The 22,370-nt window shown below is 52.1% G+C and overlaps 2 protein-coding genes across 9 annotated transcripts in view; one reads left to right on the top strand and one right to left on the bottom strand.

Moving 5' to 3' along the window:
* The window catches only part of Evi5l (ecotropic viral integration site 5 like), a 42,454-nt gene extending 33,275 nt beyond the window's left edge, over window positions 1-9,179 (top strand). For 2 of the 4 annotated variants that reach the window (XM_076923749.1, XM_076923748.1), the window contains 10 exons: window positions 1,971-2,024; window positions 3,052-3,084; window positions 3,906-4,046; window positions 4,508-4,636; window positions 6,440-6,580; window positions 6,704-6,859; window positions 6,953-7,099; window positions 7,189-7,284; window positions 7,366-7,461; window positions 7,634-9,179. In XM_076923749.1, coding sequence (XP_076779864.1) covers window positions 1,971-2,024; window positions 3,052-3,084; window positions 3,906-4,046; window positions 4,508-4,636; window positions 6,440-6,580; window positions 6,704-6,859; window positions 6,953-7,099; window positions 7,189-7,284; window positions 7,366-7,461; window positions 7,634-7,921 — 1,281 coding nt within the window. In that variant the 3' untranslated portion in view covers window positions 7,922-9,179. The remainder of the gene's footprint in view (window positions 1-1,970; window positions 2,025-3,051; window positions 3,085-3,905; window positions 4,047-4,507; window positions 4,637-6,439; window positions 6,581-6,703; window positions 6,860-6,952; window positions 7,100-7,188; window positions 7,285-7,365; window positions 7,462-7,633) is intronic. The other 2 variants (XM_076923750.1, XM_076923751.1) reach the window with 1 other exon arrangement.
* A 1,739-nt stretch (window positions 9,180-10,918) lies between these two features.
* Window positions 10,919-19,634, bottom strand: Prr36 (proline rich 36). 5 transcript variants are annotated; one of them, XM_076923745.1, is made up of 7 exons: window positions 18,032-19,634; window positions 17,770-17,901; window positions 17,096-17,469; window positions 16,883-16,985; window positions 16,045-16,157; window positions 13,742-15,952; window positions 10,919-12,505 (listed from the first exon to the last, which is right to left on the bottom strand). In XM_076923745.1, exons 3-7 carry the CDS (start codon window positions 17,460-17,462, stop codon window positions 11,988-11,990), a joined length of 3,312 nt encoding a protein of 1,103 aa, XP_076779860.1. In that variant the 5' UTR covers window positions 17,463-17,469; window positions 17,770-17,901; window positions 18,032-19,634; the 3' UTR covers window positions 10,919-11,987. The 5 variants fall into 5 exon arrangements, with proteins under 5 accessions (XP_076779860.1, XP_076779861.1, XP_076779862.1 ...); XM_076923746.1 differs by having other exon boundaries at window positions 17,790-17,901; XM_076923747.1 differs by lacking the exons at window positions 17,770-17,901; window positions 18,032-19,634 and having other exon boundaries at window positions 13,742-14,147; window positions 14,334-15,952; window positions 17,096-17,714.
* Window positions 19,635-22,370: the final 2,736 nt, after the last annotated feature.

Below are 22,370 nucleotides of genomic sequence, written 5' to 3'. Positions count from 1 at the left end.
GGCCTTTTGGTCGTCTACTACCACAAATGATTTCTTCATAACCAAGAAGCTGAGGAGACTACCTATAACACATTTGCATATACCACCAGCTTCATAGAGGGTCCTGAGGGAACTTAAAACCACAGATACTTACCCTCATCACAGAACAGAAGGCAGAGCCAAGCATAAAGTGGTGTACCTCTGTAATCCCCTACTCAGGAGACAGTACGATCAAAGGTCGAAGCTGACTATATTATATAACAAGACTATAGGGAGCAGGGAAATAATAATAAAGGCAGTGTGTCTAAAAGGTCAGAAATGTGGCAGAGATATTGCCTAGCATGCAGGAAGCCCTGGGTTCTATCCAACCTTGGCATCACACTGCATAGTCATAGCATCATGGCACACACCTGCCATCTCAGTTCTCAGGAGGTAGAAACAGCAACATCAAGGAGTCAAAGGTGTCCTTGGCTACACAGCAAGTTCTAAGGCAGCCTGGGATGCGTGAACTCCTATCTCAGAGAGACTGTGATTAAAGCAAAGGCCACTTACATGTTCAACACAAGAGACCTAAATTCTGAGAGGAGGGTTGTTCCAGAAATTCTAACTCAGTCTACCTGCCCCTGCTTCCTAAGTGCTGGGATTAAAGGCATTCAACAACATACCCAGCTTGTTTTTATTTTTGTTTTTTGTGGGTTGCTTGGTTTTTGGTTTTTAATAATTTTGAGCCAAACAATAGTGGAACCTTTAATTCTAGAACTCGGGAGGCAGAGGGTTTCATGTAGGTAGTTTTTGATACCCAGGCCTAAGCTCCGGGAATGGACCTCTATACCAGCCCCACCCCTACCCCCAGAGAATATTGAATCTGTGGATGAAAATTACAAACACACACACACACACACACACACACACACACACGTTGCTTAATTTCAACTTGCCTTATTGGCTCAATTGCTGGGCATTATTAATCTCCCATGGCTCTTGCGCCCTCCCCAACACTCTTAGCTCAACACCCTAAATCTATCCTCATCTTTAGTTGCTCAGTTACTTTAGTCCCTGCTCGACATCCTCCCGCCTGGAGAAACGGCCTGTGGTCACTCTGCCCAAAATGTCACATGGCTGGTTGGCTTTTTTTTCTCTCTGAAGCAGGGTGAACTCCCCTCCTCTCTCCTGCATCTGCCAGCTTGCCTGCTTCCCCGGAAGTCCTGCCTGTCTTTCCACCCTGCAATTGCCCCCACGGTATCTTTACTGACAGATCAAAAACCAACTGGGGAACAGGAACTCAGCACCAGAACCACCCCTACAGTAGAGGCAGGATGACCTCTGAGTTTAAGGCCAGCTTGGTCTATAGAGAAGGTTCCAGGACATCCAGGGCTACACAGAGAAACCCTGTAATTCAAACGAAAATAAAATCAATTTGAGACAGAATCTCATATAGAACACACTGGCCTCCAATCCAATAGCTAAGGATGGCCTTGAATTTATGATCCTCCTGCCTCTGCCTCCCAAGTGCTGGGATTACAGGCATGTGCCACCAAGCCAGGTTTTTGCAAAGTAAGGGCTTTTTTGTGTGTGCTACAAAAGCACTCTACCAACAGAGCCATAGTCCTGGACAAAAACAGTTTTATTTTAAGTTTTAAGATGTATTTTGTTTGTGTATGTATGTGGGTGGGTGTGGAATAACATGCATATGGAATGTCAGAGGACAACTTGTAGGAGTTAGTTCTCTCCTTCTACCACATGAGTCCTGGACATCTAACTCAGGGAGTCGGGCTTGGCAGCAAGCACCTTTGTCCAATGAGCCAACTTATAGATCCTCAGTATTTTTTAATAAACCATCTAGACAGTAATGTGCCTCATTTTCTGAAATTTCTGGTCCAAAATATAAGATCCCTCAGGGGAACTTGTTTGACCTCTGTGGTTGGTGAGTGGAGATTAAGTGCCTATAAGTATTTGGGAAGCTCTGAAGTGCTCTTCTTCTTCCTCTATAGAGGCTTCGAACAGAGAACCGGCTGCTCAAACAGCGGATTGAGACCCTAGAGAAGGTGAGGAGTGTGGGTACCACCTGTTGGGTTCCAAATCTCTATGCCTCAAAACACTCGTCAGCTATTAAGGCTGGGGCCATTCCTCTGTTCCGATCTAGCTGGTTTATGAAGCATAGGTAGGGAGACATAGTGGTTATACTCTTGTAATATCAGCAGATGGTAAGTGGAGACAGGAGGATTAAGAATTCAAGGCCAGCTAGGCTCAGCTACATGAGACCCTGTCTCAACAAAATATTTGAGTGGCCTTTTCCTCAGTCTCCCCTAATCCCACTGAGATTTGGGCTGCCCTGTTATTAGGGGTTCTCAGAAGACTTCATCCCACTCTGGATCTCAACTTAGCCCCTAGGGTTACAGCTAAATTACAACTCAGTGGTTGGCAATCACAAACTGCATGGGTGGGAGAACCAGTTCCATCACTGGGCCACAAGGAATCCCAACCTGTAATTTGTAAATTTCACCCTAGAAAGGAAGACAGACAGAGTGGGGGGGGGGGGTCATCGACTGAGGTAGAGGAGCACGGACTTGGCCTGGGACCATACTAGGTTATCGATGGGGTGGTTTGGGTGACTTATCATGACTCCGGCCCTACTTCCTGTTCCTGAGTGTCCCTCATTTGACCGTTTGCTGACCACAAGGAAGCAGTAGGTCATGGACAGGATGTTATTACCACACCAAAACCTCAACTCTTGTTTTCTCTCAAGATTATAATGCATCCCCTGTCCCAGCCCTCTCTGGGGTCTCCTCCTCTCCCACAGCGAAGAGACATCCTGCTGCTGAGTTTTCTCAGCCCGGTGCACCCCAGCCTCCCCACTCACATGAACCCCTCCAGGACAGAGTTGGCTCTGGCTTTGGTCTTTCTCTGGGCCCTCTTCCGCTGGTTCTCTGGTCTTCACTTTCCTATCCCCTGCTTCTAGAGATAGCCCACTGCGTTAGTGACAAGTGGTTTGTCTGTCTCTCCCCCTCTCCTGTCCCCTGCCTTCTGCTCTGCCTCCTTCCCCCGTTGCTGGGAACCCCCTTCGCCTGGTAGGAGAGCGCCGCCTTGGCTGATAGGTTAATCCAGGTACTGTAGCTTTTCCATATGCCTCTGCACTGTCCATCCCAGGCCCTTCCCAGGTCCCTGCACAAGACAGCCAGTAACCACCTCTTTCCTGGCCACTGCCATTCTGGGGGCAAGAGCAATTTGCATGGAGGGGGCAGCTTCCAGGGAGAACAATGCCTTGAGGGAGGGGGCATGTGAGCTGGAGACAAACACCAGGATGGGAGGCATTTGTGGGAGTGAGTTGAGGAGAAGGCTTACCCTCAGCATAGACAGCAGGCTTCCTTTACCAAGGAGCAAAAGATGCTACCCCACTAGGACTCGGGACCCTTAGAGCATTCCGTTTCAGGTCCTGACACATTTGTTGTGCTAAGCTTCCACTAACGTGCTCACAGACAGGCATGCATGCATGCAGGCACACACACAACTGTTCTGACTCCTCTGTTTCTGCTGTCACCCCATCACCATCTCTCACTCGCCTGCTTCTGCTGCTGCTACATTCTTGGATGGCTTTTCTAGAAGCTTCTGCACAGCACCCAGTAGCTCTGAGCCTGGAATGGGGAACAGGGAATATCAAGTTTGATGGGAAGGAGGATGGGAGAGTGGTTGAGGAGTATTACACCTCTCACAAGCCTTTGCTTTGTACAACAATCTTTTTCTTCACTTGGGACAGAGGCAAACAACCAGGATGTGGATGGGGAGCCCCATCCCAGGCTCTGAGCATTAAAGGCCATGCCTGTCTCACTTTAACCCTTTCTCATCCTCTCTGAGCTTCCTAGCAGCCAGGCCTGGGACCAAAGCAGATGGTCATGGTATCCTTCCCACCCCATCCTCACTGTGCTCAGGGGCAGGTGACACGGGCACAGGAGGCTGAGGAGAACTACGTCATCAAACGGGAGTTGGCAGTAGTGAGACAACAATGTAGCTCAGCTGCAGAGGACCTTCAGAAAGCACAGAGTACCATTCGGCAGTTGCAAGAACAGCAGGTACCAGGCGGTTGACTGGGGTTGACTGGAGGACCAGACCTCCTACAAGCCTATGTGCCACACTTACCTGCTAGCCCTCAGGGCTTAGAACTCTAAGGTGGGTGAGGGTGCCCAGAGGCTAGTGTGAATTAGATGGCCCTCACAGCCAGCTCCACTCCAACCTGGCCATACTGCAGGAGCACATGCCCCACCCCCAGCCCATGGTCCTGGGACTGAGTCTTGAAGGCTTTCAGAAGGGACCCTGAAGTCATGGAAAGTCCCATTCCCAACATTCCCTCTTTGCAGCTTTCCCAGGAAAGAAGCCAAGCCAGTTTGATTGCCTCCTAGTGCCACAAACAGCATGGGTTCAACCCCAGATGCCAGTTGTACTGGGACCCTCTTCCAGCCCAGGCCCACTAGCAGGAAGGCTATCTACCATGTAGCAGTCACCACCAGGAACCAATGTAGTTTTCTGCCTCCAGGAAAACCCGCGCCTCACAGAGGACTTTGTAGCCCACCTGGAGACAGAGCTGGAACAGTCACGGTTACGAGAGACAGAGACTCTGGGGGCCCTTCGAGAAATGCAGGACAAAGTTCTGGACATGGAAAAGGTATGCCTGGGGAAGAAGACAAAGGTCTTGAGTGAGCTTTAGAAGATGTGGGAACCAGGCATGGCCACATGCACCTGTGACCCCAGTACTATGGAAGATGTGGGATGATCCCCTGCTTGTTGGGCTTTAGCTCCACTCCAGGTTCAGTGAGAGACCCTATCAGAGAGAGGTAATAAGAGAAAGTGATGGGGTAGGACGCCTGACATCATCCTCTGGCGCCTCTCCTCTCTCTCTCTCTCTCTCTCTCTCTCTCTCTCTCTCTCTCTTTCACACACACACTCACACACACACACACACACACACACACACACACACGGTGGGGGGGGGGAGGGGGGAGAAGAGGCAGGCAGCCAGGGCAATTGCCCCACCTGCATGTCAGTCAGTTCCCATAGAAGAGGAGACTTCTCAATGCTGCTTTAGAGCCCACTGCCACCCAGGCATCGCCTCCTCCACCACCACAGTCTCCACACAGGGATCTAGGGCTATAGAAGTCGGAGCCTCACCCACAAAGCTCCCCACACCCTTGAACTGTGAGGGCTCATATATACAGCAGCACATCCCTGCCCTGAGTCTCGCTCTCAAAGCACAGTGTGGCAGCTTCATGCGCTGCCTGGTATCCCACTACACTGTGCCTGTCTCCCAGGGCTGAGGTTCCAGGATATAAGGAAGGAACGGTTGACAGGGGGAAGACCCAGGCCAATTAACTGTTTACCTCCTCTTCTCTCCCATGATACCCTCCAGAGGCAAACTAAGGACTACACTTCCCCACCTGTAGCCCTGGGCGGGGGAAACCAGACTTCCTGAGTGCCTCCCCAGCTGCTTTGTGCATTGACTCAACGCAGGCTGAGGATGTGCCTGAATTGGTAGACTGCTTACGTAGGGTACACGGTGTCCCAGAGTCCATCCCTAAGGCATACTGTAATCCCAGCGCAGGCGGGGATCCCTATAATTCCAGGGGAGGTGGAAGAAGGAAGATCAGTCATTCAAGACCATCCTTGGTTATATCACAAGTCTGCTTTCAGTCTGAGTTACCTGACATCATCTCCTAAAACAAACAAAAAACAAATCTCTCAGGGAGCCGACACAAAGCCTTTGAAGTTGAGAACCATCCCTCCCCCATAACCTGCTTCAGTTGTGGAAGGGCTGCAAGCCTTTGAAGACCCATCAACACACCTCCTTCCTAGGAGGCAAATGTGCCCAGTCTAGACCCTGTCTTGCCCCCCATATCCAGACCTAAACAAGGATCAGTAAGGACGAGGCCTACCAAGTTATATACCAGGAAGCTCGTGCATGAGCACCCCACACCCCAATCACTGGGCCGTCTCCACACCAGGACAGAATATAGGTTGGTTCCAGTACTGTCTGTTTCTGGAAAGAAGGGCTTCCTGGGGAGCGTACAGGGTGCTTGCCACTTGTCTTCCAGCCCCTGCTGATGCAGTTCTCAGGTCTGGTTATGGGTCCTGAAAGACTTGGCTCTTGGAATTGAGAGAAGACCTGCCTTTACCCTAGCTACCTCAGAGTGCACTGTGTAATTTCAGTGATAATTATTAAAGGAGGCCTCAGTTCAAACGGGTTTCCCAAAGACAGACCTGAGACCCATTTTGTAGATAACCCTGCTACACAAGAGGGTCTTCTTCCCCTGTCTCTGTTCCCTTGGGTATGTTGTAGTCTAGCGTGTCCTCCCTTCGCTCAGTCGCGACAGCAGAGAGGGATCGGAGGAGGGAAGGCCGGAGGTGCGGGTCCAGCAGTTTAGGCTTGGAGATTCAGAGCTTTCTGGATTCCTTACTTCCTGTCTCCCCGCAGAGAAACAGCTCACTGCCAGATGAGAACAATGTAGCCAGGCTGCAGGAGGAACTCAAGGCGCTCAAGGTGCGGGAGGGAGAGGCCGTAGCCTCTGCGCGGGAGCTAAAGCTGCAGCTGCAGGAGCTCTCAGACACCTGGCAGGTGAGGGCCAGGTGTGGGGTGCCTCCAGCAGGGTATGCCTGGAGCAGCTGGTGGGCCGTACGTACTTCCGGACTCACCGGAGACCATCCCTGGCCTCTAGAACCCTTCCACCCTGCCTTCTAGGCTCATCTTTCCCGCGGTGGCCGCTGGAAGGAGTCTCCGCGGAAGCTGGTCCTGGGCGAGTTACAGGACGAGCTCATGACTGTGCGTTTGCGCGAGGCACAGGCCCTGGCCGATGGCCGCGAATGGCGGCAGCGCGTGGTGGAACTGGAGACGCAGGTAGGCCAGGTCTACACAGGGACACCGCGGTGGACCCCTAAGCCATACCATGACCACCTTCCTCTTGCTGCTGTACCCTCTGGTCCTTTCCAGGACAACATCCACCGCAACCTGCTGAACCGTGTGGAGGCGGAACGCGCGGCACTGCAGGAGAAGTTGCAGTACCTGGCGGCACAGAACAAGGGACTCCAGACTCAGCTCAGCGAAAGCCGCCGCAAGCAGGCAGAGGCTGAGTGCAAGGTGCAGCCCCTGCCCGGACCCCATGACCCTACCTGAGACCTTGCCACCTCCTTGATCTGTTCTCTGTACCCCCCCCCCCTTCCCTTCAGAGTAAGGAGGAGGTGATGGCTGTGCGCCTTCGGGAGGCAGACAGCATGGCTGCAGTGGCAGAGATGAGGCAGCGCATCGCAGAGCTGGAGATCCAGGTGAGCCCCAGGAACTGGGAGGAGGGTGAACCCCCGGGGCTGGCCATGCTCTGACCGACAGTATCCCGGCCCTCCCGGCAGAGGGAGGAGGGCCGCATCCAGGGCCAGTTGAACCACTCGGATTCATCGCAGTACATCCGTGAGCTGAAGGACCAGATCGAGGAGCTGAAGACTGAGGTGAGAGCAAGGGATACTGGCCACGGGCCAAACGCTGGTGCGGGGAACCAGATAAAACGTGAAGCTAGGAGGGTAAGGGAGGAAGGCCTGATGGCCCGGCTTCTCTGTGGGTACGTCGATCTACGTCTCCAACGCGCGGGTGCCCCCTTCCTCCTTCCCCCGCGCACCCCAGGTGCGGTTGCTGAAAGGCCCACCAACATTCGAGGACCCGCTGGCTTTCGATGGGCTGAGCCTAACGCGGCACCTGGATGAGGACTCCCTACCGTCTTCTGATGAGGAGCTGCTTGGTGTGGGTGTGGGCGTGGGCGCCGCCCTGCAGGACCCACTCTACCCTCTCTCTCCCCGGGACGCACGCTTCTTCAGAAGTCTGGACCGGCCAGCCAAGGACAGCGAAGGTAGCTCAGACAGCGATGCAGATGAGCTAGCCACGCCTTATAGCAACCAGGGCCTGGACAACTGAAGCTGGGGGCCCACTCACTGGGAGCCTGGAGGCCCGCATTGCCTGAGAGGAGAGAGCAGCAGTCCTGTGACCTTGCTGCTGCACAGTACTAAGGAATTCTGTGCCTCTGTAACTCCGCCCACTGAGGGCCAGGTGGAGGAGGCAGCACAGAGGGCAGGGCCTACTGGCAGGCCTGGCCTACATAGCCATGGCCTACAGAGCAGTGTTTACCCGTTCTAGACCATATCGTCCAAGCCCTCCTGAGTTCAAGGGGTGCATGGGCCAATTACCTGGAGGGCGTTGCTCTCCTAACATGGACAAGGGCCGAAAGCGCAGAGGTCCCAGGACTTGTTAATGAGCAGGAAGCTTCCTTCTAGTCAGCTTCCCTTTGGGACAAGGGTGGCCCTGCTGGGTGGGGCCCAGGAACTGCAGTAGGTCTGATGAAGGAAGGAGGGACAACTTGGACTGGACCTTAGCACCCCAGGACAGGTTCTCTGGACACAGTGATATTGAACAGCCAGCCCCTTGCCACTGGGGACAGATGGCCAGGCTGGACTTTTCTGCCTGGTGCAGGCATCATGGCCCCTGCAGCAGAAACCAAAGTCCCCCACCCCCATCCTGTCTGCAGGACCCCCTGGGGTGTGAGTGGTCAGTGTCTCCCCACTCTCTAGGGCTTTAGAAGCTGCAAAGAAGAGACCCTTTCCCTAGAGCACCCATCTTCCTCTGGGGAGTGCTAATATCTATCACACGTGTTGGCTGGCTGTAGAAGAGAACCCCCTTCTTGGGAGTTCTCAGCCTCAGTCCACTTATTCCTGTGGACTTATACCACTTATTCTGGCTAGAGTTTCCCAGTCAGTTACCCCCCCTCCCCGCCCCAATCTCCTCGAAGTGTTCCCATGGTCTCTGCCCAGTCAGAGTTGAGAATGGTGCCAAAGTCCATCAGTTCTCCCCGGGCTCCTTTATCCTTCACCCCCTGCATCTTGGGACCCCTAGGGGCTGACCCCCTCTCAGTGCTCATAGAGCCTCAGGTAGAATGGTGCCCACAGCATTCCCTGGGTGCTTCCTGGGTGGGGCCCCCAGCTCAGTCTCTGTTCCTGGTGGCCCACTCTTCAAGTGTTAAAAAAAAAAAAAAAAAGCCTGGGGGCTGGGGCAGGGTACCCCTGAGGAGGCCCTCTCATGTGCCCCTCCACACTGCCCACCACCATTTTGCACACTGCCTGTTCACACTCCATGTCTCCAAGGCAGAAAAGATGGAAAATAAAGTGTATTTACACAGTCATGAGGGATGCTGAGTGGAGCCAAAGGCCTGGGAAAATCACAGGTGTTAAACCCCCATCCATGTGTTCTGGAAGTTCAGAAATGAATCCAGTGGCTAGTTGGTGTGAGACATGCCATAGGATTGAAGAGAGGGCTTGAGCCTGGTCTAATAATCCAAAACGGCCAGCTTCAGGAAGAGCTGGGCCCAGTGGTCTCTATTCCATGAAAACTATAGGAGGCCATTGGGATGTTCTGCCCTGCACCTGCCTCTGCGGAGTCTCTGATGTCATGGGACTGGTACTGAGGGTTTGGGGAGTGAATTGCCATTAATGCCAAAGTAGACAACCAGAGCAGAAAAATCAAAAAAGCCTTCATGGAGGAGGCAGTGTGAGAGGTTTCCCTGAGGGCAAAAGCACAAAGCCCAAATGCTGTGGGGAATGGTGGGATGGGGACAGGAGTGGAGGGGAGGGGTCATTGTCTTTGATGGAAGTAGAATGTCCAGGAAGAAGGAACAGAATCTAGGTGTATGGTGAGATCAGTTATGCTTCAGTCAGGATCAGAGTTTGGGCTTTGAGCTGAGGGCAGTATGAAGCCCGTGGAGAAGGCTGAAAATAGAGCCTATTGGATGGGAAATGGTGTTCGGTATCAGTAACCAACCCGGAACATCAAATGCCAAACTGAATCCGGCAATGGCAACTGAATGGAAGATGATCTGGGAGAATGCCCAGGTTAGCTCCAGCTCATGTGGTAAGGGGAGATACAGCCTAGGGCACTGAAGACCGACTGTTTGCTGCCCAGTGGCACAGAGCAACTGGGTACAACACTTGAGTCCCCTACAAATGTTCTCCTTCCTGTCACACAGATCTAACACTGGCGCTGTCCCTGTGACTGCTGCTCCTGCTGGGTAACCAATATCCACACACTCCTATTCCCAAGCTGGCTCCCTGAGCTGGAGCCTAGCTATGGAGGAAAAATCCTTACAGAAGTTGGCCTTGAGGGTCTAGCTGCCCAGTGTCAAGACTCAGTTTTTTTTTTGTTTGTTTGTTTTTTGCCTGACATGGTGGCACTTTTAATCCCCAGCACTCAGGAGGCAGAGGGGGGCAGATCTCTGAGTTCTAGGCCAGCCTGGTGTAAAGGTTGTATTCCTGGACAGCCAGGGCTATACAGAAAAAAAAAAAAAAAAAAAAAAAAAAAAAAAAAAAAAACCTGCCTCTTTTTTAAAAAATCAGTTTTCTCTTGGACGGGAGGTTTAAGAACAAGGATATCAGAGGTATATATATAGAGAGAGGAAATCTCTGGCTTGTCACAAATCTCAGAACTAGAGTCCAGAGTGTACTTTCTCTCCCAACAGTGAAAGTAGCAGTGCTCCTCTGAGAGGGGGGTAAAATTCTAGCAGGGATGCCATTCAGGAGCATTGGGACGGGGAAGGGGAGAGAGAGAGGATGTGTGTCAGCTTTCGAGGGGTTAGGGGCTCCAGGTACAGGTTAATGTCTGGGAGGTGGAAAGGACTTCTGGTTGGAGGACTTGAAGGAAGAGGGTGAGAATTCATGAGATCATCCAGAGGTAGAGACAGGGCAAGGATGCCCCTGAGAATGCAATACATAGATTGTCATGGTGTCAACTCCTGGATCTTCTGCCCACCCTCACCTCACCCACCCCCCAACCCCTGCAAGCTACAGCCAGGTCAGTCCACTTAGCCCCTACATTTGTGAAAGTTCTTTCTGCAAGCCTGGGCAAAGTAACTGCTTTAACACTGTAGCCTTCTTGGTAAAAGGAAAAGGAGATTGTCTCAGTTTATTTTCAACTGATAAAATACCTTGACAAAAGCAACTTAGACGAGAAAGGTTTTATTCTGGCTCACAGTTCAGGGAATCGTCTATCCCTGGGGAAGTCAAGGCAATAGTAGCTGGAAGGCAGCATCCACCATCGAAGGCATGCCCAGCTCTCTGCTTACACAATCCAGTATGCCAGCCAGGGAATGGTGCCACCCAAAATACATGGGTGCTTCCACCTCAGCCCAAGCAAGTTAATCCCCCACAGGCGTGTCAAGAGGCCTCTCTTTTGGGTGTTTTCTACATTTTGTCAACTTGACACTACCCATCATGGAGAAGTAACAGATGAAGTCAAGGACTCACCATTCCTCTGTTCAAGTTCATCTTTCAGGCCCAACTCTCAAGCATGGAAGAGAAGGAGTGCAGGGTGCACAACAGGACAAAGGGGCTGTAGCAAGGGGTACCCAGGAGCACAAACTACCCCATGTCCAGAGTAAGAACTTTGGCAGCTCTCCAGTTCATCCACCCAGGCCTAGCATTTTCATTAGAAGTGAGACCCGAAAAGTCACAAGACTGTTTTAGCCACTGTCTTACCAGCCCCTTTTCTGTAGAAAAGTCAGTTCAGCCAGAACTCCGATTTGCTCAGGCATAACCACTGGTATGGTGTAGCCTGGCCCTTCGAACTACCTCTGTGGTCCTTTCCCAGCTCCTAAGGGGCAGGGTGCACAGGTGCCAGCATGTAAACCATTAAGCATGTAAACTATCGTTGTCCACTGAACATAAGGGTGTGACATGGCTCCTTGGAGAAGGGGTGTGGCTTAGGCCAAAGAGGAGAAGCTCAAATGGAAGGCCTAGGCCAAGTGTGGTGTGGTTACAATCCAAGCCTAAGCCAAGGAAGAATAGGGTACAGCCTGGGCCCAAACACAGGGCTCTAGAGGTAAAAACCAATCCATTCAAGTGGCATAGGAAGTGGGAGTGGAGACTAAGACAAAAGAGGTGTAACCAGAAGGGTGGATTCTAAAGTGGTATGTGTATGATGGACAGGGTTGGGGTCTGGCTCAATGAAAAGTCTCCACTTCCACCACAGTCCAGTCACCCTGTGGGGAGGCCACATCATCTGGGGAGAAGCTGGTGACTGAAGTGATGCTGGCACGCGACTCATCCAAGGGAGACAGTAATTCGGCCCAGCGACCCAATTCAGCATCGCTGAGCGGAGCCCGGGATCCTCCCGAGACACCACCGCCCCCTGAGCCTCCTGAACCACCTTCGCTGCTGGCAGCTGCACCTTCCGCAGCCGCTAGCAGCAGTGTCCGGCTCAGCAGGTGCTGCACGACGCTTGCCTGAAGCGCTCCCAGCGGCAGCTCGCCAAGGCGAGCCGACTTTGGGCTTCTCGAGGATGCTCCTGCACAGGCTGCAGCAGTCACCTTCGCACTGCCAGAGCCAGGCCTCGGTTCTGGCTCCACATCTAGGGATCCAGGGGTGGGGGCCACCGACTCTGGTCCTTCGGCTTCGTAGATGGTGCACAAGCCATCAGAGGAACCCGGGCCAGCAGTGGGAGGCCACTGCAGGGGAACTCCTGTAAAAGCAAGTGTGGGGTTAAGAAGAGCACGTGTCACCAAACCTGAACCTGACCAGCGCTGCTTGCTGGAATCTACACAATGAAGGAGGGAACCAACTCCCACAAGTTGTCTGACCTCCACATCAGCGCTGACCCTCGAGCCCGCACAAGTATTCAAAGAAGCAAGTGAATAAATAAAACTCATTGATAGGAAAAAAAACTTAAGGACCACCAGGGGCCTGGAGAGATGGTTCAGCGGTTAAGAACACTAGCCATTCTTTAAGAAGAACTGAGTTTGATTCCCTGTACCCACGTGGCTGCTCACAATGGTCTTCAAGTACAGTTCCAGGTGTTTTGACAAATTCTTCTAGCCTCCGTGGCACCACACACATGGTGCACAAACATAAATGGAGGCAAATCACCCACTGATATAGAATAAAATAAAATTAAAAAACAATAGGACTGGAAAGATGGTTCAGTGGGTAAGACACTTGCCAGTAAGCCTAAAAGCCTGAGTTCAATCCACAGGTAAGGTAAGAACTGAATTTCATAAGTTGGCTGGCTGACTTCCGCAAGTGCACCAAAGCCCACAAAGAGATACAAACACATTCAAAAAAAAAAAAAAAAAAAAAAAAAAAACCTAAATGAACATGATTTTTAAGGAGGCAGGACTGGAAAGGTGACTTGGAAGTGAAGAACAAGTGCAGCTCTTTTTTTTTTTTTTTTTTTTTTTTTTTTGTTTTTTTGTTTTTTTTTTTTTTTCGAGACAGGGTTTCTCTGTGTAGCTCTGGCTGTCCTGGAACTCACTCTGTAGACCAGGATTGCCTCGAACTCAGAAATCCACCTGCCTCTGCCTCCCAAGTGCTGGGATTAAAGGCGTGCGCCACCACCGCCCGGCACAAGTGCAGCTCTTGCAAGGACCTGAGTTTGGTTTTCAGCACCTATTTCGGGTGGTTTGCATCCAATTGTAACTCAGAGAACTCACACACATACATATACATAAAAATAAATCGCTTTTTAAAAGACATTAGGAGATGAGTAAACGCAATTGCAGCCCTGCCTGACCCTCTGAGTTCCCTCCCTATAACTAACATGGTGGAAAGAGAAATTACTATCAGAGCTCACACACACACACACACACACACACACACACACACACACATACACACACACACACACGACCAGATGCGGGGCTCGACAACTTCTTGGGAAGCTCCGCCCCCCGAGCCCGGAATCTCTGTTCAGTCTCCTTACCTGGAGTGCCGCGCACTGCTAACGGTGGAGCAGAACTTCGACTCCAGGAGGCCGGGTGGCAGGCAGCTAGCTCCGCATCCGGGGCCGGGGAGATTGTAGCGCAGCCCTCGGGCCCGCTATCGTAGCCGCGGAGCTCCTCCGGTGTACTCGTAGCGCTGCTGCTGTGGCCTGCCAGGTCCGGGCCGCTCAGCGTACTGGAGGGGCTTCGCGAGGGTGGCAGCGGCGGAGCAGGGGCCAGCGCCAGGGTCAGCCGTGGACCTGAGATGGGGACATCTGGACCGGGGGTCGGGGGTCGACGAGGGGCTTGCAGAGGTGGTGAGGCAGGAGGAGAAGGAGGCTGGACAACGGGCGAGGTCAGGCCAGGAGGGGCCCCCGGAGGGAGAGTGGTCAGGGGAGAAGGAGGGGTCTGTAAAGTAGGTAAAACCACAAGGGGGATCTGTAGGGGGGGTGTGGCTGTGGCCAATGGGGAGGAGGGAGACTGCAGAGGGGGCAAGGCTAGAGAAGGTGGGGTCTGCGGAGAGGGTATTGTCAGAGGAGAAGGAGAGGTTTGTAGAGGAGGCAAAGCCAAGGGGGGATCCTGTGGAGAACTTACGGTTGTGTCCAGGGAGGTGGTGGAAGCTGGCAGAGGGGGCAAGGTCAGAGGTGGGGCTTGAGGAGGGGGCGTGGCCAGGGGTGAAAGAGTGGGTGAGCCCAGTGAAGGTGGGGCTTCTGGAGGGGGAGTTGCCAAGGGAGACGAAGGTGAGGCTGAGGGAGAAAGAGGGCCCTCCAGAGGAGGTGAGGCAGGAGGGGAGAGAAGAGCGGGCAGTGGGGGTGAAGCAGAGGGTGAGGAAAGAGGCAAAGGGTATGTAACAGGAGCTGCCTGCAAAGGAGGCGAGGGTAGAGCGTGTGGCTGCATAGGGGGGGTAGGCAAAAAAGAAGGCGAAGCCTGCAAGGAAAGTGAGCCCATAGAGAGTTGGGTGGATAGAGGGGACAAGGCCAAAGGAGGAGGCGTGGCCTGCTGGGGCGAGGAGGCCAGTGCGGGCTGCAAGGTCAACAAAGAGGCCTGTGAAATGGGCAAAGTCGGAGAAGGTGGGAACACCAGAGGAGGCGTGACCACGGCAGAGGGAGGGGCAAGCACAGGTGGTAAAGTGGAGGTAGAGGAAGAAACTGGAGGAGAAATGGCCAGAAACAGAGGGTCTTGTAAAGGTGGGGTGGTTTGATTAGAGGGTGTGGCCTGGGGGAGGGGCGGAGACACAGAAAAGTTGGCCTGGAAAGGGGGAGCAGTTAGAGTGGAGAGCGGCAATTGAGAGGGTGTGGCAATGGGAGTGGGCAAATTCTGCGGGGAAATTGGCGGAGAAGGAAGGAGTTGTGGAGGAGGCGTGGCTAGAGGTAGAGGAGTAGGTGAGGAAGGCGTGGCCAAGAGAGTCTCCTGAGGCTGTGATACTGAAGAAGCCTGGTTGGGGGGCATACTCTGTATAAGGGGAGGGAGGGATGGAGACATTACAGCTCTTGGTGGGGGTGAGTCAGAGGCCTCTTCAGTACCCAGACATGTGGGTGGAGCTTGCAAAGGCGGTGTGGCTGGTGGAGAGGGGAGGTTCTGCAGAGAAAGTGGGGGAGGTGACGGTGAGCCATGTCCAGACTGTGAGGGCATTGCCTGTGAAGAGGCTTGTGCTTGGGGTAGTTGAAATGAAGCAGGTAGAGGCGGGGTGGCAGGTGGAGAGGGAGGAAGTGTGGTCTGCAAGGGATCTTCTGGGACCTGAACAGAGGAAGCACCAGATGAAGCAGGCGTGACTAAAGATGAAGCAGGATTCAGGCTCTGTACAGAGGGCCTGTTCTTCCTTGGGACTGTGGTCTGGGTTGGGTGCAGAGCTTGCTGCCCTTTCGACTTGAGCTGCGAGGTGTGCACAGGAGCCCGTGGGGTTCCACGCGGTGAGACCCCGGAGCGGGATGGGGAGAGCTGAGGAGTAGCACTGGGGATCAGTGAACGGGAGACCGACTTTTGCAGGCTGCCACCAGCGACAGAGCGCCTCCTAATGACTGGGCTCGGCTCCGTGGCACTGGGTTCAGAAGCACTGGTCACAGGTTTCCTGGATGCCTCGGTGGTTAGAGGACGCTGTCTGGCACTGGGAGCTGATTGAGGAAGTCCCATCTCTGTAGCTGGGGCCCTTGACCGACGGGTGATGGCGGGGGAGGGGGCTCCTGAGGTGGGCCCTAAAGAATCTGCAGATAAAACTAAAGTCCAAACAAACAAACAAACAACATGGGTATCTCGGGGCTGGTTGCCTTCAAAGACTGATAGAAACCTACTTCACTAGGTCACGTACCTCTTCGTGTTCCAGAGCTCAGAGTATTCCTTTTGGGCGTCTCTGATGTTTTACCTCTGACCACAGGTTCCTTAGTCAGAGGTTGGAGTCCCTTCTGGACAACGGGGCCTGGTCTGGGCACAGGAAGACCAGTTGTTAGTATTTCTAATTTCACATTTCCCCATCTGTGAAATAGAGTTGCTTGCCTTTCTGTGACCTAACCAATAATGGCTTTTGCCCAACTTGTGTCCATTATCTGCAAGTGTTCCTGAGCTATCTCATATGTAATATTTTTGTGTATGTGCACATGCGTGCGCGCGCGCGCACACACACACACACACACACACACACACACAGACCCATTGCATGCATATGTGGAGACCAGAGATAAACACTGACATCTGACTGGATCCATTTTTCCACCTAATTTTATATTCTGTTTTATTTATTATTATTACGTAGACTATGTAGGCTGGCCTTGAACTCACAGAGATCTACATGCCTCTGGCTTCTAAGAGCTGGAACTAACAGCAAGTGCTACTACACTTGACTATTTTTTGGGACGGGATCTCGCACAGAATCTGATGTTTGACATTTCCTCTGCCAAGCACCAGAAACCCACCTCTTTTCTTCCTCCCTCTCATTCCCATCCAGAGCTGAAGTTACAGTGTTACATCGTCAAGACTGGCTTTTACATAGGTGCTGGAGTTTCAAACTCAGGGCTTCATATTTGTGCAGCAAGCACTTTAGCACACCAAGCTACCTTTCCAGTCCATTCGCGTGTAATATCAAAACGTTCCAAATCGCTAAATTAATCCTTACTTGGGGAACTAGGGAGTTAGGGGAAATAGCTTATTACCTGGCGATCCCACTGCTGGCACGCCCCGGGCTAGAAACAGAACTCTGGCCAGAGGTCTTCAGAGGGGCCCTCTCTCCTTTCCCAGAAGCTGGGGACCTGTTGGCTTCAGGGAGAAGACAAAAATCAATGGTACTTCTGAAAAAGAGAAGTATCTAAAAAGGAAGAGGGGAGATAAGCAGAGTTCAGATGGAGGTCACAAATAAAGTTGAGTACCTGGGCTTCGAGGACCTGCCCCAGCACTGCGTGCTGGTGGCCCGTGAATAGTAGTCTGTGGAAGAGTCGCTTTGCTGGGCTGTGGGAGAGTCGCTTTGCTGGGCTGTGGAAGAGCCGCTTTGCCGGTCTGTGGAAGAGCCGCTTTGCTGGTCTGTGGAAGAGCCGCTTTGCAGACGCCTGGGGCTCGCTCCACCAGAGGCCTTCGCCCCATAGCTCCGTTTGCTTCCAAGACTCGGAGGGCAGCAGTGGTTACAGGGGGAGGAGGTCGAGCAGACCCTGAAGGAGGCCTAGGGGTCAGAAGGCCAGGGGGTCGTGAAGCCGGCATCCGCGGGGCAGTTCCTGATTTTATCCTATCCCTCTTGTCCATACCGCACCTAATGAGAAAGACAGGATTGGTATCCCAGGTCCTGAGCCAATCACTATAAAGCATCCTGACGTCTCCCTGTGCTTCCTCTAGCATCGCCACCCATGGGTGCCTAAACCTCAGCCTAAAGAGCCTCAATTTTCTTTTCTTCTAACCACCCACACCCGCTCACCAACCTGACCACTCAGTGTTGTCCTCAGGTCCTACTGCTACCTCCGTCCCCCAAAGCTGAGACGCCCTGTTCGTCCCCCACCCTCCGACCCCCGACCCCTCCTCTGCCTTCTTACAAGAACAACATCCATTCCCCTACCCCCCTCGCCTCTTGAAAACCTAAATGACCAATCGGGCAAACAGGGGAATGCCTCCGGCTTCCAGATTCAGGGGCCTCCGTGTGGACGCCGATGGGGCTCCGCCAGCGTCCTCCCTCAGGTTCTACAAGCACCTGCACAGCGAAAAAGAGTGGCCTTGTTGCCCGCGAACGGGCTCTGGGAGACAAAGAGCTGACCCCTCCCCCAGCCTGCACCCCTATGCCAGCGATCCGCCCGATCCACCTGCTCACAACACGCACTCACCTCCGCCTCTGGGCACCAGCCGCTCCACGCAGGGTCGCCTGGGGTGGGGTTGGGCCGGAGAGCAGTGGCGAGGAGCAGGGAAAAGGCAAGGGGAGGGGGCTTCAGGCTACAGTGCCTAGGGAGCTTGGCCGCGGCCCCGCCCCCCAGCTTCGGGTGGGGAGAGCCGAGGATGCGCGCACTCGCTCTCCGTCCAGAGCCGGGAGCGTGCTGAGAGCCTGTGAAAAGAGGCGCGCCTCCGAGGGAGGTGCGGGTGCTGCCTCCCTATACCCCAGGAGAGGCCTATTTCAGTGGCTGTGTCCAACAATCACAGAACTAACCAGAAAGGCTCAGTGGGGGAAAATCCCTTGAAGACCCTCACAGTCCTCTACTCAAGCTCTTGCACCTGCTCTGACACCCCCTTCTCTAGCACTTGGAGACCAACACTCTCCTAGACAGGGATAGGCTGGGCCTTGGCAACCAGTAGGGCGGGATCATTATGCCTCTGGCCCACCAACCAATCCAGCCATTTTGTGTGCCCTGGTCCTCTTTTCTTGTACTTGATGACTATGGAGGCTACATAGCCCTGCGACACCTATGCCAGGTCACCTGTTTTGTAACTTCAACTTGACTTTTCTCACAGCCTTTACCTGATACGGGTTAGTGGGGGTTGCTGGGAAATGAGAACCCCAGGAGTTACTTTTGTTTATTACATTTTATTTGGGGTTCTCTCTCTCTCTCTCTCTCTCTCTCTCTCTCTCTCTCTCTCTCTCTCTCTCTGTGTGTGTGTGTGTGTGTGTGTGTGTGTGTGTGTGTGTGTGTGTGTGTTCTTGCGCACACGGATATACCACTGCACACTGGTAGACGTCAAAGAACAACTTGTATGCCTCAGTTCACTCCTACAACCAGTGTGGGTCCTGGGGCTAATGCAGGTGATCAGGCCTGGCCGTAAGCATCGTTATCCACGGAACTATCTCACCAGGCCCCCAATTCTTGGACTTAGAGGATGCACAGCCGATCCCGGATTTGAGGGAAGAGAGGAAGAATTGCAGGATGAAAGAAAAGGAGAGAAATAGGAAACACGGCGGTGACTCCGCCTTCTGTGGAGCAGAACATCTCACCTTGGCTGGCGCAGAGGCAGTCAAGGCCTCAGAAGCTTCCTGGCAGAGCTGAATTTGTGAAGTGTCGAGGAACATGACTGCGGAGGGGAGGAGAACTCTCCAAAACGTGTATTATGCAGAGACTGAGGGCATTCTGAGTGTCTCAACCCAGTTGAGCAACTAAAAGGTGTCACTTTAGTTCGCTACTTCACAGATCCAGTGGGGGCAGGTGTGCCGTACAAGGGATCATACCCATAGAGGATGTTAAACCAAAACCCTGGTCGGCGAGGGCTCTCTGAAGTAGTCGGGCTCACTGAGTTGGGCATTTTGGGCTGTACAGCCAATACTCTAGAGATGCAGGCAGAGGGATCGTAAGTTCCAGACCAGCCTCGGCTACTTGTCAAGGCTTCTTAGTGAGTCATTACAGGTGCTAGCTAGATAAAAGAAATGAGTCCTGGAACAGCTTCAAACGTTCCAGAAGGAGGGATAGCAAGCCACTAGAATGGTGTCTGCTAGACCCAGAATTAAGAGCATTTTTAGGGCTGGCCAGGTAGCTCAGTTGGCAAGGTGCTTCCGTGGCATACAAAAAAGGCCGGTTTCTGTCCTCAGCGACATATAAACTTGGCATGGTGGTGTGCAGCTATCGTCCCAGCACTTGGTGGGTGGAGACAAGAAAGTCAATTTCAACATCATCGTTGGCTGAGAGATCATTTGAGACCAGCCTGGGCCTGTCTCAAAAAACAAAAAACAACAACCAGGAGTAGTGATTACACACCTTTAATCCTAGCATTCGGGAGGCAGAGGTAGGCAGATCTCTGTGAGTTTGAGTCTAGCCTGGTCTACACAATGGGCTCCAGGACAGCCAGAGCTATATAGTGAGATCCTGTCTTCAAAACAAAAGCAAAAGGGCAATGTTGGTTTTATTTTAAACTAGGTCTCATGATATAGCCCCTGGCTGTCCTGTAACTTGCTATGTTTACCAGGCTGGTCACCTCAAGCTCACAGAGACCCACTGCCTCTGCCTTTGAAGTGCTTGGATTTAAGCTGTGGACACCACACCTGGCAAAAATAAAATAATTTTAAAATGCAAAGCCCTAATGTTACAACCCAATGTGGCTCCAAGAGACCCTGTCTCAAAACAAAAACAAAACAAAACAAAACAAAAAAAGCGGGGCGGTGGTGGTGCATACCTTTAATCCCAGCACTTGGGAGGCAGAGGCAGGCGGATTTCTGAGTTCGAGGCCAGCCTGGTCTACAGAGTGAGTTCCAGGACAGCCAGGGCTACACAGAGAAACCCTGTCTGGAAAAACAAAACAAAACAAAAAAACAAAACAAAAAAACAAAACAAAAACAAATGGTGGGAGGACATATTTATAACAGAACTTAAGGGAAAGCAGACATGAATTTTCTCCATTGAATCTCCATGGCTCTACACAGAGAAGCCGAGTAGTAAGATAATAAAAATAGAGATGGGCTAGGGAGATGGCTCAGCACATAAGGACTCCTGTACCCCAAGCTTGAGATCCTAAGGTTGATCCCCAAGGACCCACATGGTAGAAGAACAACTTCTACAAGTTGTTCTCTGACTTCACACACACACGCACACACACACACACACACGCACACACACACACACACACATACACGCACACTAAATCGATAAATATTCTTGGTATTTTCTAACTCAGTTGGCTGAGACGTGAGGATCACACGTTTGAGGCCAGGTCACCAAGAAAAGCAGGAGGAGAAGGTTGGGAAAAGAAACAAAAGAACAAAGCAGGCAGCATTTCAGGATAAGGGTGTAATTATATAAGGAGCAGTACTTGATGCATCTGGAATGGCAGGGGTGGTAATCAGAAATGTTGTGTGGGGGGTGGGGGTGAGCATCTAGAGGGTTCTATGAAGTTTTTGTTTTTGAAACTGAGTCTCATGTAACCCAGTGTAGTCTTAGACTCCAGTTGAAGCCAAAAATGACACTGAACATATGCTCCTCCTACACCCACCTCCCAAATGCTTAGATGAGAGGCGTGTGCCATCACACCTGGTTTATGAGATGGTTGGGATCAACCAGAGTTTCCTGTATGCTAAGCAATCATGGTCGAACTGAGCTACAGTCTCAGCCTTTAAGTCTAAGAGTTTTTAAATATTTATTTAGTGGGGGGTGGGGTAGATAGCACGTACCACAAATGGAAGCCAGGCCCAGAGGAGGCCAACTGTGTGGAGTGGGTTCTCTCCTTCCACCTTTGTGTGGGTTTCAGGGATCAAACTCAGATCTTCAGGCTTGCTGAGCCCTTTCCAGGGCCTTAAAGCAAGGCTTTAACATTCAGGAAGGTGTCTTTTGTTGGTTTGTCTCAAAACTCTTAACTAGTTGTCTTCCTCATTTCTCTCTCCCCTCCTCAGGCTTCCATTAACTTGAGTACTTTTCATGGGGTGGTAGCTTGTTTACGTGGCCTTCAGATGAGCTTCCTTTTTGTCTAAGGGTCTATTACTATCACATCTGTTGGCTGAGTGTCATCTACCCCGTGGTACTTTCTGCCTTTATGATCCAGAACCACTCCCCACCCTATGGCCCAGAATTAGCAGCACCCTATGGCCTGTCACTCCAGTTTATACACATACATACACATGACAAACACATGCTCACACACGGGTGAGTAATTCCTCCTTTCCTGGAATTCAGAGGGTTGCCTAAGTAAGGAGTGGCTGGAAGCAGGGGGCTGAGCTGTCTCCATTCACCAGCTAGGTGTGGTGATACATTTTTGCAATTCCAACACTCACACAACCTAGCCTCAAGATCACCACTAACTTGAAGTTGGCTTAGGACATACATAGTGAGTTCTAGGCCAACCTGGGCTACAAAGTAACACCCTGTCTCAAAACAAACAAACAAACAAACAAACATTGGACCAGTGAGCTAGCTCAGCAGTTAAAAAGGCTTGCAGCCAACTCCGATGACCTGAGTTTGTCACACAAGACCCACTCCATACATGTGCCATGGCGCATGTGTGTGTTCATATATGTGAAAGTAAATAAATGTAACAAAAGTTGTTTTTAAGCAAATACATGCTTCAGAGATTTTGGTAAAAGCTCTTGCCTCACACGAACTCCAGTCTTAGAACTCAGGTAAAAAGCTCAGTGCAGTGGCCCATATCTTTATCCTAATAACAGCATGGTGTGGCGGGATAGGTAGATCCCTGGAAGCTTGCTAACTGGCTTCTTTAGCCTACTGGGCAAAATCGCAGGCCAATAAAAGACCCTGTCTC

Source organism: Arvicanthis niloticus, chromosome 24 (assembly GCF_011762505.2).
Source record: "Arvicanthis niloticus isolate mArvNil1 chromosome 24, mArvNil1.pat.X, whole genome shotgun sequence".
NCBI classification, from domain to species: domain Eukaryota; kingdom Metazoa; phylum Chordata; class Mammalia; order Rodentia; family Muridae; genus Arvicanthis; species Arvicanthis niloticus.
The sequence above is the reverse complement of the archived record's forward strand: the minus strand, read 5'-3'. Positions and strand labels throughout refer to the sequence as shown.